Genomic DNA, 19,570 nt, shown 5'->3' on the forward strand with positions numbered 1-19,570 from the left:
CAGTGAGCTATAACAGAGGTTTGACTTAACCAGGGTTTGCGTGCTCGAGTAACTAGGGTATTAGTAGCATGTGTAGCTGAGTAATTTTTGCCATCTGCAGCAGAAGACGAAGCAGAAGAGAACGAGGCAGATTCTTCGTGGATGGGAATCCTTCCAGGACTGCAAGATGTGCTCCAGGAGGGTGATGAAAAGGACAAGGACATGTCCTTGACCGAGGAAGAAAGCGTGGTGCTTGATGAGTAAGCCAAGTTGTTTCCATGATGGTTCCATCTTACTCCTTTACGGGATAGGCAACACTTTGCACTTTAGCTAACTGCAACGTTTGCCATGTTGTACTTTGCACACTGTAAGCAACGTAAAACATAAGTACAGTAGGTAAGCGGTAGCTTCCAACTGTTTTTTGATGATGGTTCTGGGCACGCATAGACAAAGGCTAAACTAAGACTTACTTTGATTTTGTCTTGACAGCTGTCTTCCAAAAAAGCTAATTTCTAAAGAATACAGTGGTATAGATGTACCACAGACACAATGCGCGGAAGACTTCCTTGCTATGCATTTGGAACTGTCATTATAGAGTTTTAAAAATACCACCCTTGAGCAGCCTTGCATAACACAAAAGCCCAAAGGTTTTTGCATGCCCTGTTTGCATTATTTTGCATGTCTGGCTGACAGCCTTCCGTAACATTGGGTCCCCTGCATGTAAAATTCTCTATTACACATTTGTCTGTGGTTGCCTGCCTTGACTCTCTTGGTCACGGTGCTTACGTTGTGCCAACCAGAATATGTATCAAAAGTTTAAATGCTAACATGCTCAAGAACAAGTTCTTTGTGCAAATGCGATTTGTTAGGTATTGCTGTTTAATGTCATAAAAGGCAGTTGTAGCGTGTTTCAATGGCTTCATTTTTCACTTATTATGGTTTTATTGTCCAACCGGACTTGTCAAATATTAACATACAGCAGCCAACCGACTTTCCAGATGCCCCGAACTAATCATACTGTACTGACGGTACCGTCACATGCTAGTTAGGTGTAGCGCGTCTGTCACAGTACGCATGTTGCTTTGGGGTGTGAAACCTGGCCAGTTGTAAATCTCTACATGGAACAAAGCAAGGCTTCTCGAATAAGTTTTTTTGCTTTGCATTGTCAATGTGTCTTACAAATTCCCTTTCAGGATCCTGAATAAGATAAGAGCGCTACTCAAAGACGGCAGCTGCGCGGAGGCGGTCACAGTGCTCAAGAAGGCGATTGCCACATATCCGGATGTGAACCTCTTCTGCAATCCGACTGCTGACGAGGAGGGCTCGTGAGTGTTGGCATTCATTTTGTGACACAGAAACAAAAAGTGGTCAAGTGCAGCCAACCACTTTTTGCTTTGGCATGCATTGACTGCATGCCGGAGCAGTTGTCGACATGCTGTTGCATCTTTGACTCATTCGTCTTTTTTTTTTTTCCTTTTTTTTTCTTTTCTACTTTTTCCTCCCCCTCAGAGATGAGAACAAGAGTGAGGAAAATGGTGTCAAGGACAACACGGATCCAGTCCTCTTGAATGTCCTGAAAAAAATTTATCAGGGTATGTAGGATGTGCACATTTCTCACCCTTTCCTATGGCCAAAAGATTTTGCCCTCATTTTACGGAATTCAACTGCACAGACAAAACCTGCAGTGAAATTCCCTGGTCAATTCGGATCAGCCACCCACATCCTCAAAGTTGTTGAACCCCAACCAAGCACTTAGCAAGAGTAGGCAGTATGAATGTGCAAGTCCCAGTCTTACAGTTGAATGCAAGCTGCTCAGCAATCGATTCTTTGGCGGTGGTGCCCACACTGTCTGGCTACTTCATGCGCCTTTATCCACTGTCTGTTATCCTAAGGTTTCCATGACCGTTAGTACACTTCCCAGTATGTTATTTCAGGAACCAAGGTTGCTGTGCCTGACACACCAGCATCTGAGAAAGAAACGGCTCCTCCGGATCCCCCGCCCAATGATGCTGGGTCTGGCGAGGGCGCAGTGGAGCTCTACAAGCAGAAGATGCTTGTTTTGTATCTCAGAGTAAGTGCACTTGATACACAATTACATTGTTTATCTCTGCTGCAGAACTCCATCTCTTGTCTAGGCATCAACATGCATGGAGTGTTTTGCATGTCTCACAGTGAATTGCTGCTAAGGGCTCTTTCCAGACTTTTCTCATGTGCTTTGTGGGTACGTAACCAATATGGTTGCTTCTTCAATCTATGGAGGTGATGCTGTGCTATGGGCTGTTTGTTGCAAGCCTGCACACAGGAGTAGTACCAGTTAGTCCCTCTGTAGAAACAACATCCAATATGAGTGGCTAAATTCCATTTTCTTTCATGTTGAAATGTAAAGCCAGTATTGAATAATGACTACAACGGTTATCAATTGCAGGCTGGTACAGCTTATGCCACCGAATGCTGGTATAATTGTATTTTCACAGTGGCAGCATCGGTCCTTTCGGACATTCTTAACTGCATTTTTTTTTTCACTTTACGAAAGCTTTGTTCTTAGTAAAAATGGTCCTCTAGACATTTTCTAACACTGATCTGTTAATTCAGTTTCACTGAAAATGTGTATAACAATGTATCAAATTTTAATTCTTATAAGATTATTTCCTTTTTCATTGTTGTTATTCATGAATGAAGAGTACATATATATACCAATGCAAAATATGTTTTTCTCACTTTATGGTCACCCTAGAAAAATTACAGTAAATTTTTTTCGAAATAAGTCCCTAAGAAGAAGTCGAATCTGCAATAAAAAAAAATCGACCTTGGGCAGTCACAGATGGCGCAAAAAATCTACCCTCAAAGGGTTAAAGGAAGTTCACCTCCTCTGTGATGTCACAGGAGTGAGCCAACATAATTGACTATCAGATGTATATACAAGTTGTCTCCAAGTTGGACAGCGCTGTGTTTGCCACTGTATTCTTAGGTTGTCACTGACTAAACAAGATTACTCCCACATTGAATTATGGAGAAGAAAAAGAAAGTTAATTTATATGACGACTCTAGCCTGAGTTGTCCTCGCCAGTGAAGGTGATGCTCAGTGGCAGAGAGTTGTTGACAGTTGCCATTGTCCCCTGAATCTGGCTGATGTGCCGCACCTGGAGCAGCCGCAAAGTTTAAGGGCAATGAGGTCGAAAATAGTGTGTACTCATGCAAAAGAAGGAAAACTACCCCGGCGCAAGGAGGAAAATGGTTGTCGTCTTTTGCTAGCCACCATGCTGCTATAAAGAGTTCATTATTATTAACTAAACAAAGCAAACAAGACCTCATATGACGTGGAACGAGCACACGAATGTGTCGCTATCTTTTCGTACTCTGCAGTTTCCTATGTCCCCCACTCCTTCAACAGCCTCCACTGTGCTTCCTTCCCCTTCGCAGGATTGCACCGACTTTGCCGAGAAGATTCAAGCCATGATACCAACGCTCTGCGAGATGCTCTATTCGCGCACCCAGTCCGACATACAGGAGGCCATCGCCTTCTTTGTGTCGGCCCACCGGCTGGGCATCAGGGGAGCAACCGTCGGCATCCGCAAAATGTTGCCCCTGGTTTGGTCCAGAGAGCCGTCAATTCGGGAGGCTGTCGCCAACTCGTACCGAGACGTCTACTTCAACCAGCCCTCCACCAACGCCAAGTGTGTAGCACTCACCTGTTTAAACCTCTAGACTCTCTAGCCGCGGTTCTGTGGTGTTTCGTACAAACTTACTAAGAGGGGGAAATGTGGCACTGCAGTTGTTGAACCACTATGGAATTGACTGGGAGGACTGGCTTCAGATTGGCATATGTTGACTTGTGAACTATCATACAGGTTTCGTTTTCATTTAATTTCACTTTAATAACTAAGCTCTGCAGCTCTGCAGGCCTTATTTTCTTTCCTCACCTTTCTCATTGCATTCAAATTTTCTCATAGCTTGCGAGTTTCACATGATGGCGGTGGTGTCACTCATAATTTTATGTGTGTGCCATGTGTCTATGTTTATAAAACAATCTATACAACTGTGGTGACACTTCCATCGGTAGTGAGCTTTATTGAGGGAATTTACCGTTGGAGTGTGCTAGGAAATGCCTCTAACCATGCAACAGCAGCAGTTTAGAGCCCGTGCACTGTATGTATGGAAAGTAAAATTTACTCATTATTTTGCTAATATATTGTGCTGGCTTTGTTGCCCAAAACGAACAGTTATGCACCAATGCTTACATTGTTTGCTACAGTGTTTGCTCAGCTGTCAGCCAAACTGCTTGTATTTATCGCTGCTCCCATGCTGGGTTCCCATTCTGGACATATTCAAATTTTGCCAATTTTGTCATCTCTGGCTAAGTTCAAATAGTCATCACAGATTGTTAAATAGACAGATAAGCATACAGTGGCCATCTTAAGTCTCGTTCCAATTCTGATGAAGCCAGAAAAAAAGACAGCTTTATAAAGACAGCATCGGACTAAAAAACGATGCAGGCTTCTTTGCTCTCCATACAAGATTGTGGCCAAGCAGAATCTTTAGAAATTCGGTGGGAGGTCACCTCTGTGCAAGGAAACACGGTCATGTTTTGTTATGCGGTTATTGTTAGGTATGTTGTGTTTTTTGTAGCTTGTTCCTGCCGACCCGAAGGGGCATCAAGTTGCAGAGAACTCTCCCAGATGCATTCTATTACTTGGACTTGAAGCTGTCTTAGCTGTCAATGTAGATGGTCTCCGATGCTGGCTAGAATTGGAACACACTGTCTGATTGGCTCTAAATGTCAACATGGTTGAATTTGACGACATGGCCGAATTTGGCAGCAACCAGAATCGCGCGTCTGGTTGAAGTGCCACTGAATAAATCCACATAGACACTAGTGCCACTTTTTCTTTCTGGGCAAGTTTTAGAGACTCTATGATACACACTCTCTTTTGGTTTTGACTTAATTTTAGGCTCCTGTGTAACTTTACACTGCTGTTTTCTTTTTCTATTTTTTACAGGACAAGAGCACGAAATATTGCAGACGGCTTGTCTGAGCTTGTCAACGTTGTGACGACTAGCGAGCTAATATGCCTCGAACAGCTGGTAAGATAGCGGTGTTCATTTAGTACAGCACATTTGTTTCCAGATTCAACAACAATGTGAAAAAGTTGTTGTAAAGTGTTATTGCAAATTCAAACAAGTAAAATGCAGTAACAACGGTCTCACTGAAACAGTCGCGATGCATTACTCAAAAATTACTTTGCAGCAGAGGCGAGCATGCAGCAACTCATCATAGAATTTTCTTTATTTTTAAACTGTCATGGCGCTGTCTGCATAATTGCTGACCCCTTGGTTCAGGTGACGGAATTGGTGAAGACCGGCGACATATCCTCCATGGTTCTGCGGTTCCTGTGGGAGAGATACACTATGGAACAGGCAGACACCTCCAGGGAGGACTGCCTCGCAGCCACCCAGCTGCTTTCCATGGTTGCCAGGTGCGTGCCCCAAGAGCTTCGTTTGGCTGGAATGTTTCATTTTGCTAGTTGGTTTACCTTTGCTGTATCAATTACCTGCTCTGATTACCACTACAAACAAACCTCCATATATATAGTGAACACAGTTAAAATAACACATTGGAAGTAACGATGTAAATGTAAAATTTCGTTGACCAAGCTTTACTCCAAAGAGTGAACTTTAATGCCACACTCTAGGGATCTGCGAATACTCGAATGTTGCCGAATGAGACATCTACTATTTTATTTTTCGAATATTCAATATATTGGTTGTAGTGACGAGTGCAGTGCCACATGTCACGTGCGCTGCAGAGCCCCTCAAAGAAGTGTCGCCACTCGTGACACATGCACGAGGTTGGGGCAAGGGGAGCCGGTCGGCTTGTGCGTCTCCTTTTCTAGCACGGCTGTGGCTCTGCACGGCTGTCAGCGCAGCTGAGCACATAAGCAGCCTGCGCTCCACCCTGTCTTAGAGGTAATCTGCCAGACATGGAAAGACTGGGCAAGCTGAGATGGCGTCTCCTTGGTCCTTTAGTGCTGTAGTTTGGGCTGTCTCGAGTTTCGGAGAGGTGTTGACTCGAGAGGCACATGAAGCATTTGCGCCTCACTGCCAGTGCTATTTCATGATAGCGTCGTCCCACTGGGGTCGACGCGAAAGCGTAGCTGGCTTCCCTTTGTATAGCCAATGTGAGGATATCATCAACACTGCATGAAATCAGCTCATTCAAATTTACTTTTTCCGATTGCCTGACAATGCGAGAAATTTTATGGCTCCTTCCAAAAATCCATTCGCCTGTGTACTTACTTGCATTAAAGATGGAATTTCAGTATAATATAACGAAGCAAATTGCCAATTTTACGGACTTCACTATTATCAAAGTTTAACTGTATAACAAACAGTTCTTAATGTTCCGAACCATTACAACGAACACTTCAAACACGGTCGCGGTAAAAATACGGTGTACGCAAAGAAAAATAAATATCTGAACAGGCCTTGTAAAGCACGAGAAGGACACTTGGCACGCACGCCCCGATCCAGTTCAGCTGGTATGACTGGATACAACGTCCTAGATGAGGGAGTTTCGCGCATAGATTTATGAAGCCGCAACCATTCCTATCGTTGCTGTCAATCAAGCGGTGGAAGTAGGTGTAAACCTGGCACTATGCGCTGCTCTGCAAAAGTGCAAAGGGTTGGCAGTTACTATCGTTTATCTTAAGATCATGATTCGTCGGCACTTTGTTTACGTTGTTGCTGATAACTGAGCGTAAAGACGCTCAATCGTTCGAACTTCGTACTGTTGCAGCCTGAGTCACACAAAAAACATAACTTGACAGCTTTTGGCGAGCTCAGCCTTGTGTGGCTGAGCTCACCTGAGCTTGTTATTTCTGTTATTGCTGCCATTTTGAATGTTCATACTTTGCCAGCTCTGTGAAAATGTGTTTTACTGCCTCTGGGTGTGAAGTTTAGTAAATATCAGCTTGACCTTAGTGCTGCATTCAAAAACCATGTTGTAGTATTAGCAAACAGGAGGCAGTGGCTGCACTCCATTTGCAAAAAGTTAAACGATGCTTTGTTTCACAACTGCTATATGCTGTTTGTACTGAACTTCAAAATGCCGTGGGGAATTACTTCACGGGCATTGTGCATGAGTTTTACCGATAACAGCTCATTCGACTCATTAGTAAGGTAGTTCAATTCACTCGTAAGCACGCAGCAGATGTAGTTTCACAAAGCGAAAAGGCTTGACTTTACAGCGGAGGGAATAACGCATTGAATAAGACTGCTGCAGAAAAACGAATGTGTCGCTAACTTTTTGCACATTTTGAAGGGCAAGTCCACATATAACGAACTACTGATATAACGACCACTTATTGCGAAACTACAGTAGAAATTCACGATAACAAAATCCTGCATTAACGAAATATTATCGCATCCCCAGTGAACGCTCATAGGATTCAGTGCATTTTGTACCTCTCGACAATAAAACGTCGCTGTACTACAATCACGCATTTACGAAATTTGCCGGAATGTAACCCCACATATCATCTACTAACGCATGGCTAGTAGGTTCCAAAATGTGTAAAAAATTGTGTAAAATACCACCACATTACACTTGCATGGTCACTGCCATTTTTGTTTACAAAAACAACCAAGCGCCGGAAGTGATCGCGCCAGAAACATGTCATGGCTGCCATCTTGCTTGTTGATCGCCAATTTGAAACGACAGCATGTTGCTACTGACAAGTGGCAACGATTTTTGAAACAAAACAGTAAAACAAAATGCAGCAAAAGTAAGGAAATCCACATCCCACCGACATGGAATTGCTTACGGTGCTTGAGATGGGGATCGCAGCATGAAGTGGCATGCATCGGGATGTGATTGAGCGATCGTCCAGGATTACATACATCTCGCTTCAGAAACGCCGCCTTTGGTGCCACCCAACTGGCGTCACATGCGGATTGGGTGCAGGACGTAGATTTGCGCGAAGGGGCCATAACCTTGGATAGATTGTCTTCAGGTACACGAGATATGATCACTCTCACGCTCGGCACCGGTTTCGTCGGCATCCTAGAAAAGGAGACGCACAAGCCGACCAGCTCCCCTTGCCCCAACCTCGTGCATGTGTCACGAGTGGCGACACTTCTTTGAGGGGCTCTGCAGCGCACGTGTCATGTGGCACTGCACTCGTCACTACAACCAATATATTGAATATTCGAAAAATAAAATAGTAGATGTCTGATTCGGCAACATTCGAGTATTCGCAGATCCCTAGAGTGTGGCATTAAAGTTCACTCTTTGGAGTAAAGCTTGGTCAACGAAATTTTACATTTACATCGTTACTTCCAATGTGTTATTTTAACTGTGTTCTACGGGCAACAGCGTGTGCTGGAGAAATGCTGTTGCTTGCGTGGAGCACTGTTGCTGTGTGTTCGGTCCCAGTTTAAGCAAAATCATGCAAAAATGATCATATCTCCGAAAGCGATCAACCGAGAATACTGCTCCGTGGCAGTGCTGCCACTCCTGATCGACGGATGCAATGCACTTTGTACTGTCAGCAGTGTGGTTCTATATCCTCGAGCAAAGCTTGCCAAAGTGGGCTAACGAAATTTTGACAGTAAAGTTTCATTCTGTGACACGTTACGGATGTGTGCTGTGTCTTTTCGCAACAACGAAATTCTTGCGAAAGCGAATCTTCTCGCGTTCCCCGCCGATTTCGTTATTACGAGGTTCAACTGCATTGAGTTCATTATGAAAGGGTTCACTCTATAATGAATATCAAATATAACACAGGTAATTTTGTGTCTAGTTCAACTTTGTTATAATGTGATTCGTTTGTGCACACTAATGAAAACTCCTTATTTGTCTGTGCATGTCTTAGCTTGCACAGTAAAAATGATTTCACAAAACTTTGCTTGTCTGAGCCATTCCCACACAGGTGAAAGAGTTGCACTTTCTGGGTGATGTCACCACATGCACTCAGGCATCATGTGACCCCCCCCCCCCCCTCCTTGTGGGCTTTGTCTTGCTGTCCCAACACTTCTGTCTTCGCCTGCTTTTGTGAATGCCATTAAACGTAAAGGGTTTTTTGCCACCAGATTCCATTTTCTTTGACCATGCAGTGCCGATAGCAACATGGTGACCAAGAACCTGGAGCTCCTCATCTCCATCGGACTGGGCGAGCGTGGAAAAGCTGACCTCGACTTCTGCAGGCACACGTGCAGCATTATTCAGAAGATGGGCGGCACTCACTTGGTAATTTTGAATACACATCGGCATCTTATCTTCAGCATGCATCGATTTGCCTGAAGTACCGCTAACTTATCATCGAACCTCTGTATTCACCGGTAGCTAGACAAAACGGAATAGATTTTAGTACAAAGTAAATGTGACTGTTACTTTGCAGACGTATGCTAGATACAGTAAAGCCTCATTGATACGTTTTGGAAGAAAAATGCACTAACTGGGAAAACATTTGATCCAAAGCTACTAAAAAATTAAGCAGGCTCAACTGTAGTTGAGATCTACGTAATTCAAAGCATTATGTGAATCACTGCAGCACGAGATGCCGAAGCGCATTGATTTGGTGAGTCCCAAGTGGCCCGAGATGCGCATTGTCATTCTTGCAGCTTCAGCAACCTTACGTTCGCGCTCCTGGATTCCGGCTTGGGTCAGCAGCTTTCTTGGGTGGAGTATTTTGGTGGGAAGTTTTTGGCGTGCCCACTCGGGGGGTGGGGCAAGAATCTTAGCAGCACGAGATGCATCGAACTCGAAGGACCCGAGTGACCCGAGACGCGCGGTATCATTTCAAGACTGCTATGGGAAACTGAAATGAAATAGAGCTGGTGGGCAGTGCCGTAATACGGTACCATGATACCGCCAGAGCAAAACATGACGGTCACTTCACGCCACCTGCAGCAGGGAACTGCTGCGTGTTTGGGTTATCGCCTATCAAAAGCGTGCAGCATGCTTCCAACTGCGCTACGCCAGATGTGCTTGGAAACATATTTAGCAAAGGTGCTCATTGCAGCGTGTTGGCGGCAATAGCTGTGAATGGCGGCATGCGACGGACCTGGGTACCTGAAACAAATGCGCAACTGCCACTGCAGACGCCTACTACTGTAAATTGCATGTGCCTCATCCCTTTCCTCATTTACATAGGATGTAGCAGCCGGAAAACATATCATACTATTGCAATTTGGCGATATACTAAACGCTCATGCCAAAATATTGCGTTTTCCGGGAAAGTATTAACCAGTGTAAAAAAAGCTTAACTGTATAGTCCATTTCTCTCTCACGTTCTCGATCGCGAACGCTGGCACGGGGAAATCGTATGAAATGGGATCGTATCAACGAGGTTCTATTGTACATAGCATTTCTAAGGTTTACATATTTAAGAGAACTTCGAGAAAGAACCTTATATAACACAATTCAGTGCGCCTTACGATTAGCAAAGGCTCTTGTCACGGCCAGCCAGACAGGAGCTTCTTGCTGTAGTTGCAGTAAATAGGCAGCAACACAAATGAACCATGCTTGTGCTTACAAGGAGTAATTTGGACAAATATTAGCATGTGCTTATTATGATATTAACCCTCTTCCTCTGCATGTTGTGTTTTTGTTTTAGGCTGAGAAGGCCCCACTGCAACGCTTTGAAAATTCTCACAACATGTTCGTTCAGCTCCAAGACATTCTCCTGGAAAGTAAGTGTTCATTACAGTCTTCAGAATTTCCCCTAGGTACGCAAATCCGTCTGAAGCAAATATGCTTTGTGCTTTCATAATCACCTGTTGCAGTAGCCTGCACAAACCAACTGTTCTTGCTTAAAACAGTATGATGACCTCCTCTAACGGCAACTAGTTCTCGCTGCTTAAGCTTCTGCCTGCACAAAACTACTTTAGTGCAAAGCTAAAGCAGTTGTGGTTTGTGACTGTGCTTTCGTCATTCTATGAATTCATTTTGGAGCACAATTGCGGAGGTTTTGTCGAGCTCCTAGGTGGAGCCTTTAATTCAATTTCAGGGATCACACTACGAGTCGAAATACATGGTGCTTTGCTGAGCTATATTCAGTTACTTTGACATCATACACTATGGTCATGGCTGACCAATGTGTCCACATGAAAATGATCGATTGAATGTGAAATTTTTCCAAACAGTGGCATGTGTCAAATGTTTTCAGAAGAAAAAAAAGTAAGAGAAAAATAAAAATACTGGTCACCTGATTGGTTACACTAAAGTCTAGGGGTGTGCGATATGAATATGAAATTTTTAATTTCCACACAAATTCAAATAATGAAAACCAAGTGAGAATCGAATAGAATATTTTTCAAATATGAATATACTGTTGGTTTTACAAAAACGCGATGCACCAACCAGAGTTATGAAAAAAAAATCCCAAGTTTATTGCATAGCAAACAATGTACAGGAAAATTATGCTTTGTGATCAACAAAATTCTCTAGTACGAGACTTTTGCTGGACAGTATCATAACTGCAGTTAATTAATTTTGTCATGAAGGATAGCAGCTCAACTTGTTCGGGGAGCAGCAACATCATCCTACATGTCACAATTCTTCAAGACATTGAAAAGAGTTTCTCACTGGACATACTAGTGTCTGGTGTCAGCAGGTATCTCTGTACAAGCAAAGCCAACAGCTGGCACTACGCTTATACCACCACTCACATGACTCTTCTTCTTGTCCCAAAACTTGATCATGCACATATTTTCAAACGATGCTTGCGGTATTGGATATTGCTGCCACTAGCAAGTGGAAATTGCTGCTGGTTGATGAGCTTGTCGAAGTCTTTCCACAGTGCTAATGTGAAAGGAACCTCTTCTGAAGCTTTCGCTGTTGAGGACATATCTGAGTTCCTTGGTGTTGAAATTTTGTTTGCTTCTTCTAAAGCCAGCTTTAAAAACCAGGTTGCCATTGAAACATCGTGGTGGTACTCATCAACTACTTTAGAATGAGAGTCTAAATGCATTGCCAAGCTTGCTTGCTGCTTGGTCAAATTTGTAGTTTAGAAACCATGCTTTTAGGCGCTTAGCCAGATTAGTAGTAGACAGACATTACCACCTTACGGCTGGTGTTGTCCAGATGCGTGAAGAGGCAACAGTGTGGGTACTTCAGCTGATAGTGTCGGGTAGCCATAAGCACCAGCAGGGGCCCTGTGACACTGCCTCCTTCTTATGTTTGATATGCTTCACTGCACGGCATGTATGCTTCTCCGCAGTACAGCTGGGATGCTTCGTCGATTGGGCAGCTATAGCGTGGTGAAGCTGACTTAAAGAACAGAACAGTCATTTTCGGGTTTCGTATATTTCAAATAGTAAAAGCGTCTTTCAAGTCGAATCAAATACTAACTGATTCAAATCGATTATTCAACGTTTCTAATGCTTACACACCACTACTAGAATGTTGTTCTTGCGATTCTTTTAACATATTTTCATGTGTAACATGTCCTTACATATAAACCGTGGCTCCTTTTATGCTTACCTCGGAAAAGGAAATGCATGTATTTTGTGTATACACTCGTACAAAGGCTTATTCACACAATATAAATGTCTCCTTCCCTGCCGCATAGGGACAGCAATGTTACCTCACCAGATGGCTCAAGAACTTGAAACATCCTGCAAAAAAGGGCAACTGCTTGTTTGAAAGCCACTAGAGGTCCCCTACAGCCGAGTAGGGGCTGGTTGCTGCAAAACCTTTCATGGGGTAAACTTTTTAGTGGTAGTTCAGCGTCACTAAGCATGTATAACAAAAAAGGGCATGACAGTGGCTTACTGGAAAAGGCACAAAACGCTCTACTGGTATTCGGTAAAGCTTTGCTCTGAAGCTTCAGCTGCAAAGTCGTCTTTGCAAGGAACGCAGACAGAGTTTTCTTTGAACTTTACACTTATGCAATATATTTCCCTTTCAGTGTTTCCACAGTCTCTGAAGCATTTTTCATTATGTTCATTAATCAATGAGCTCACATTTGTATGTTTCTACATCTTTGATGCTTGTGAGAGACGGTGGGGAATGGAGTGAAAGTTTGCAAACATCATTACAAATAATTCCTTCTGATCCCCTTGATAAGACTCTCATGTAAACACCTTATGATTTCATAAAACAGCACTGGGATCTTTGTACAAGCACATCTGCACAGTTATTCTGACAAGGCAAAGCTCTGGGAACAGTTTCTTCTTGCATCTTCAGTCAACACCACTTTCAGTGCTGCCTTCCATTAGAGAATTATTCTGGTTTATACTTGTTGTGAGTGGGCTAATGCAAGATAGGGCTCATGGGAGATCTCTGAGGAAAGCCACCACAGCTACTATGACTGCCATGAAGCAAGTATAAATTCACGTATAGCTTGCAACCGAAGTTTGTTCTTACCAACTTCTAAATGTGTGATGTAGGTGCAACTATTCGGACAAGACGTATGCAAGGAAAAGCAACCAAGTCCTTCAGGCATTTTTTAATTGCTTCACCTGTTCTTGTGACTGCGGTGCATAACTCGAGCATAACTCTTGCAGCATTTACCGACACCAGCCTGACTGTTTGGATCCCCACCATGGAGAGGGCACTTGACGTGATCTACAAGTATGCCGTGCAGCCAGCCGAAATTGCCGACACTATTCTGCACGGTTTGGCTGAGAGGTTGCTGCCCCGGTGCCAGCAGCGTGCGGCAGTCAATGGTGTGGCAGAAGGCAAGTGCACAACCTGCTAGAGTTTTTGTCAACTTCGGACAGTCGCTGTGATCCTCCAAATCCAAGGGAACTGGTTGCAGAGACACTCTGGGTCCACGCAGGAGATGATTTATGCCAGTCAAACAGCCGGCTGCCTTTTCAAGCAGAGAGAGAAGAGGAAGCAAAAGCGAAGGGAACTTCCTGTAATGCAGCCAGTGCCGTCACCGCTGGCCGCGTTTAGATGTGAAACGCGGCAGCAATAGCAGTGTACGTGAATGAAAATCATCGTTTGGGTGAACGAAGCAAGTACCCTCCTTGCCAACGCAAACACAAAAACTAGCCGGGTCCTGTGACCAGAAACAAATTAGTTTTCTCAGCGGCTCCGATGGCAATACTGGGAGTGCCTCCCAGCACCCTGATCTGAAGTCGCGTGATCAGTAAGGACCATTTGAATTTAGCCGGAATATCTTTCTTAGCTGTCCGAACAAGGTCAGCCTTCTGGGAGCTCTTTAGAACACTCAAAGACAACCGTCTAAAGATATTGTGTGACTGCCACCACTAAGGATGCAGATAATACAAATGCAGTGTACCGTGTTTAATTGGTTTATAGTAACAGCCACATTCAGACAGTAGTCACAAGTTCGATGCCTGGATCACGATGATGTTTTCTTCGCTTGTGAGGAACGTGGATCAGATTTTATTTGTGGCATCATGCGAGATTCAGTTGAATCCAAACTTTTACTGCATTGATACATTTGCAACTGCTTCTTCATCATCCCTGAGAACCTCAATAGGTTGCCATAAAAATTTCTTTCTTCATACCAACCGCAGGCTTTGTGCCAAGCTTCATTAAAATCATTGTATGCACTCTTTCGCACTTCGTGCGAATGCGAATAGTATATTGAACTCAAAGGGTATCATGAAATAGATATATTGATAATTCAGAACATAAAGCTTAATTGAAACCTCCGCATGTCTCGCAGTTTTCCGAGATCATGAAAAATGAGAATTTACTGAACGCACAGAAGTCTTATCTAATTTTTTCATAAGAATGCCTCAAGTCGCTCGCACAACGGAGTGGTCTTTGAGGTAATAACCACTGTGCTAACATTAAAAATCCTAAAGGTCACTCAAATGTGAGACTACGGTATGCCTCATGCGTGTTGGAGTGCTTGTGCGTTTTTATTCAGGATTAAGTTGAAATGGATGCAATGTGGAAGCAGACCAGTCAGTATGGATATGCGCCTTGTTGTCATCGGCGCACTTGTAGTGTGGATTTTGCGTGAATGCGCCAGGCTGCGCGTCCATACAATACACCGTTTAAATGCTAATCTGGCCGATCATCGTACATCGGCCACTATTCAATCAGGCATTTGTGTTCGGTATTGATTTAGGAAACGGCTTCCTTTTGGAACCGGTCATCCTCACTTCTTGTGCAGTCCGACGCCTCGCGGTCCCTTCGTTCTCAACCCTTCCCCTTCGGCTGCGCTGTGTCGGCACCTGCCTACACTTGCAGACACTGTTGGATTGAAAAGTGGCTTTCAGCTTGCAGAACACTCGAGTCCATTCCCACTCAGGTTAACCCTGCAAGCATGAATGAAATATGTTCGTTTGGTTCATTCATCCCACAGCGATGAGTCCTGCACGCTGCTTCCACGACGCTATTTCCGTGAAGTGCGGATATGGTGTGTAGTGGTTTTGTTAAATCCAAACTGCAATTTTAAAGTTCATCCAAGTGAGGATTGAGATTGAATTTGTTTTAGCCCTTCATGGAAAGCTAAAATGTTGTTTGCGAAATGCCATTGTCCACAAGGCGAAACCCAGCAGAGCCGACATCCCCAGTTTGGGATGCCATGCCTGGAGCCACTCAGTCAAAAGATCGGATGTCATTCGAACTTTTTCGTGGAATGCGTATCGGACTGGGAAGCTTTTCACATTCTTGAAGCAGCTCGGGGATCTGCTTTTGCCGATAACAAATGGCCGCAGTTTGCACACTGCTCATTTTGTCTCCATGGTACGTGCTGCTCTTCAGGGCCAATGTCTCGGTTGACAGCACAGTATGCCAAACAGTGCCGTTTCGCATTCGTCGGCATAAAATATTTTCGAGGGCGCGAAAAGCGATTACGATCCCTTTAGGAGAAGCACACTTGCGTGGGCGCAGCACAGCCTTTAATATGTGGAATGTAGCAGCGAACAGGAGTTCCTTACTAGCGTACAGCTTTCTGTACTACTACACAGGATTTCCAAGTGGAGAATTCGTGTGTTTGATATATACACTGTCATTCGATGTAATCCGGGTTCGGCTGTAACCACGCCGACAGTTCGAACAAAGAGCTGGTTGTGAATAATGTTGATGTCTCTTTGTCCCTGTCTCTCCTTTACTAACCTTGCCACATCGTTCTTGCCTCACCAAGCATCATGCCCGTCTTTCTGTAACACAGCCAAGCCACAAGATTCTCAAAACTCGCAAGAAGAGAACGGAGAAAAGGCAGTGGAGGAATCACCCCAGACACCTTTGTTTGAGTGTTCAAGCCTGCTGCTGTCGCGCACCCTGGCTTGCGTCGGTCAGGTGGCACTTCGGCAACTCATCTACCTCGACGTGGATGTATTTGCTCAGCTGAAGCGGAAGCGGGAGGCCGTCAAGGACCGGAAGGAACAAGTTGCGAAGCGAAAGAAGCGGCAGTCGTTCTCTGCTACCGGACATGTCCTTACCCAGAGCCAGGTGAGACACATTAGCCGCTGTGTCAAGCTTTACCAAGTTGCGTATCATGGCTAGGCCATGCCCTATTTATTGCATGCGCTGTAGGGTCATGTTTACTCGCTTGAGCAATACCCTGTCACCGTGTTTTATAACAAAACCAGTTCAGTGAAAATGGTCTTTCTCGGTAAAATATAATGGACTCTGTCATTTCATGCACCACAAGGTGTTACAGCATTTTCTTTTTTTTTTCTGATGCTTCATTGCAAAAATAGTCAAAAGTTGACATGAGTTAACTGTGCTTTGTTTGGTGGCTAAGTGCACTGTGTGGCTTGCTGCTTGACACTGTGACCTCGTTTCCCAGAACCGCTTTTTTGTAACATCATGTTTACAAGGTGTGTGATTCGCCAGGCTGTGTCTTTGTTTCAGAAGAATGTTGCATAAACCTCTCTCATTCATTGTTGGGCTGCATTCTTTCTGTAGGAAGCGGCTGACAGCCAGAATGCTGACGACGAGATGTTGGGTCCAGTGACAGATGACACGGACGCAGAGTACATTGTTCACCTTTTGGACGACGTGTTGCTGAGCGGTGAGCACAATCTCCCTCTGTGTGCAGAGTGGCCCGACTCTGTCATTTTACATGCTAGCCATGTAGTGTAAGCTCATTACACCAGACCGTGATAACTATCTGAATTCCAGTTAGCTGTAATAGAGGTACAGTGGAATCTCAAACAGAAATCGCGTAGATGGAGCTGCCTCTTGAACGGAACACCATCCTCATGGTTGGTTAGTTTTGTATTCATGCAGTTCTCTGCAGCTTTCTCTCTCAGTAAATGGAACTCCTGATAAACAGAACCAATTTTACGGGCCCCTTGAGGTTCCGTTTAAAGAGAGTCCACTGTATACCGAATCAAAGTGCCTGCCGTGAGAACAGATTTTGGGTTGTCCACAGGGGTTCACTATAAAAACAGCATGATTTACAATTTGGTATACAACTGTACTAATGAATGTAATCAGTAACGTAGTTGTCGCTGTTATTACTGTCACTTCTAATATCTCTTGTGACCTGCTGAATTGTAATGATGTTACACTATAATTTCATTTTCTGGTGCCACACTGAAAAAGAAAAAAGAAATTGAACTCACCCCCTTCCTAATGCATCTGCACAATTTCTGTTAGTGCCATGTGGGCAGCTCTCACTGTTTGCTGTGCTTAGGAGCGAAATGATTTTGATGGTTTCTTTCCTCATTTGTAGAGGAAAATTCTCTCGGCGCTTGGAGCAAGCTTGTGGTGCACGTCGTCACTGAACAGAGCACGTACATGGACGAGGGTGTGCATACCGTCGCCTCCCTTGCACTGGCCAAACTGATGTCGATCAAGTTAGTATTGATGCCCCTTTTTTGGGCGACTACAAACAGGTGTGGTCGTCATCTTCAGCAAATGCCTGTGGCAGCGACTGCTGCTGGGTGTCGGAGCTGTGAGCAAGAGCTCTTGATCATCCGGTCGAAATTGTCAGAACAGCTGGGGTGTGTTTTTTTCCTTACCTGTATCTTTGTGAAGGGCTCAGCAGTAGTACTCGGTCGAAGTCGTGACTGTTTTCAGTGACAAGCCATGTATTCAACACAAGCTCGTGCCACAGATATCTTAATGCACCTACTCTGTGTGTGTTCATGCTCCAAAACGTAGTTCCCGAAAGATGCCGATATTGATATTGAAAAGTTTGCCTCCATTGTGGTGTTACAGAAATGAGTGAACATAATTGACTGGTGCTTCTGTACAAATTATATTTTAGTTAGACATGTGAATCTGCAATCTTAGGTTGACGCCAACTATAGGTGCATCGTTCCAAAGGGCGAGTGAATTCCAACAAACGAGGCAGGACACTCTTTGTATCAAATCATCAGTTGTTGTTGTGGCATTGGGCGAAATGCGAAAACACCTGTGTACTTCGATTTAGGTGTACGTTAAAGAACTGCAGGTGGTCGAAATTTCTGGAGTCCTTCACTTCACTTCACTTCACTACGGCGTGCCTCATAATCAGGAAATGGTTTTGGCATGTAACCCCCCCACGGCATTAGTGAGCACTGAGTGTACTCTATCCTTGACACACACAAGACACACCCAACACAGCACCGCACCGCACACAGGTTTACGTTTATTCTGGCTTGATAACTGCATGCAGCTCTACATGCAGTATATGCCGCCCTCAGTTGCCGCCTTTACTGTGCAGCGCGCAGTTCTGTGAGCAGCACTTGGCCCTGCTGTTTGACATCATGGAGAACTCGCCAGATCCCGTGATCCGCACAAACCTGGTTGTGGCGGTGGGTGACCTCATGGTCCGCTTTCCTAATCTGCTGCATACCTGGACAGAGAAGATCTACGCCCGGTATGTTGATTGCCAACCAGCTGTACAACTTTTTTCACATTTATTCATCCCCACTGTGCTCTTGCTATTAGAGAGAGACTTGGGGCTCTCTCTCTCTCTCTACACATCTTAATAAAAAGCGAGTTGGGGTGGAAGGTTCAAATGCTCATGCACTATGCTTTGACTGGCAAATTAAAGAACCCGAGGGAGTTAAAATTATTAACCAAGCATTTTTCACTGCTGCATTCCTCACAGTCCATTGCCGAGACGTTAAACCCCATGAACAGTATTCGTTGGAAAGCATTTCTGAGCTGCTGCTGCTGCTGCTGCAAGCTAGGATCATCTGCCACAGAGGCCCGGTGGCTATGGCATTCTGCTGCTGAACGCTTGGTCCTGGCTTCAAAACTCAGCCGCATTCAGATGGGGCAGAGCGCAAAAACTCTCCTGTACGTGCTTTCGCTGCCCATTAAAGAGCCCCAAATGGTCAGAATTAATCCTGAGCACTTCCACTACAGCGTCCCTTGTAACCAACTGTGCCATTTCGAATTGTTAAAGCTCGCAATTTGACCTCTTTAGTAAGCAAGAATCGCATTTCTGTGTAAGCTCGTGCTCAAGCAGAGTGTCAGTGTGTGTTGTCTTTTTGAACAAAAACAGGTTGCAGGACCCGTCGCGAGACGTCAAGATGGGCACGTTGAAAACAGTCAGCTTCCTCATTCTCAACGACATGATCAAGGTCAAAGGTCAGATCAGCGACATTGCTGCCATGGTTATGGATAAGGACGCTGAACTTGCGGACATGTGTCGGAACTTCTTCTTTGAACTTGGGAGCAAGGTTTGTTGTATTTGTGACATGTTTTACTAGTCTCATG

At 44.4% G+C, this 19,570-nt stretch overlaps 1 protein-coding gene across 2 annotated transcripts in view; it reads left to right on the forward strand.

Moving 5' to 3' along the window:
• Positions 1-19,570, forward strand: part of Cap-D2 (CAP-D2 condensin subunit) — a 56,941-nt gene that overhangs the window by 24,121 nt on the left and 13,250 nt on the right. Inside the window, exons 13-27 of one of the 2 annotated variants that reach the window (XM_075685165.1) lie at positions 101-239; positions 1,173-1,304; positions 1,489-1,571; positions 1,914-2,050; positions 3,400-3,653; positions 4,977-5,061; positions 5,317-5,453; positions 9,091-9,223; positions 10,593-10,668; positions 13,486-13,659; positions 16,080-16,360; positions 16,820-16,925; positions 17,592-17,715; positions 18,567-18,722; positions 19,356-19,533. In XM_075685165.1, coding sequence (XP_075541280.1) covers positions 101-239; positions 1,173-1,304; positions 1,489-1,571; positions 1,914-2,050; positions 3,400-3,653; positions 4,977-5,061; positions 5,317-5,453; positions 9,091-9,223; positions 10,593-10,668; positions 13,486-13,659; positions 16,080-16,360; positions 16,820-16,925; positions 17,592-17,715; positions 18,567-18,722; positions 19,356-19,533 — 2,195 coding nt within the window. The remainder of the gene's footprint in view (positions 1-100; positions 240-1,172; positions 1,305-1,488; positions 1,572-1,913; positions 2,051-3,399; positions 3,654-4,976; positions 5,062-5,316; positions 5,454-9,090; positions 9,224-10,592; positions 10,669-13,485; positions 13,660-16,079; positions 16,361-16,819; positions 16,926-17,591; positions 17,716-18,566; positions 18,723-19,355; positions 19,534-19,570) is intronic. The other variant, XM_075685166.1, reaches the window with a different exon arrangement.

This window comes from Dermacentor variabilis, chromosome 3 (genome assembly GCF_050947875.1).
Source record: "Dermacentor variabilis isolate Ectoservices chromosome 3, ASM5094787v1, whole genome shotgun sequence".
Taxonomy (NCBI): domain Eukaryota; kingdom Metazoa; phylum Arthropoda; class Arachnida; order Ixodida; family Ixodidae; genus Dermacentor; species Dermacentor variabilis.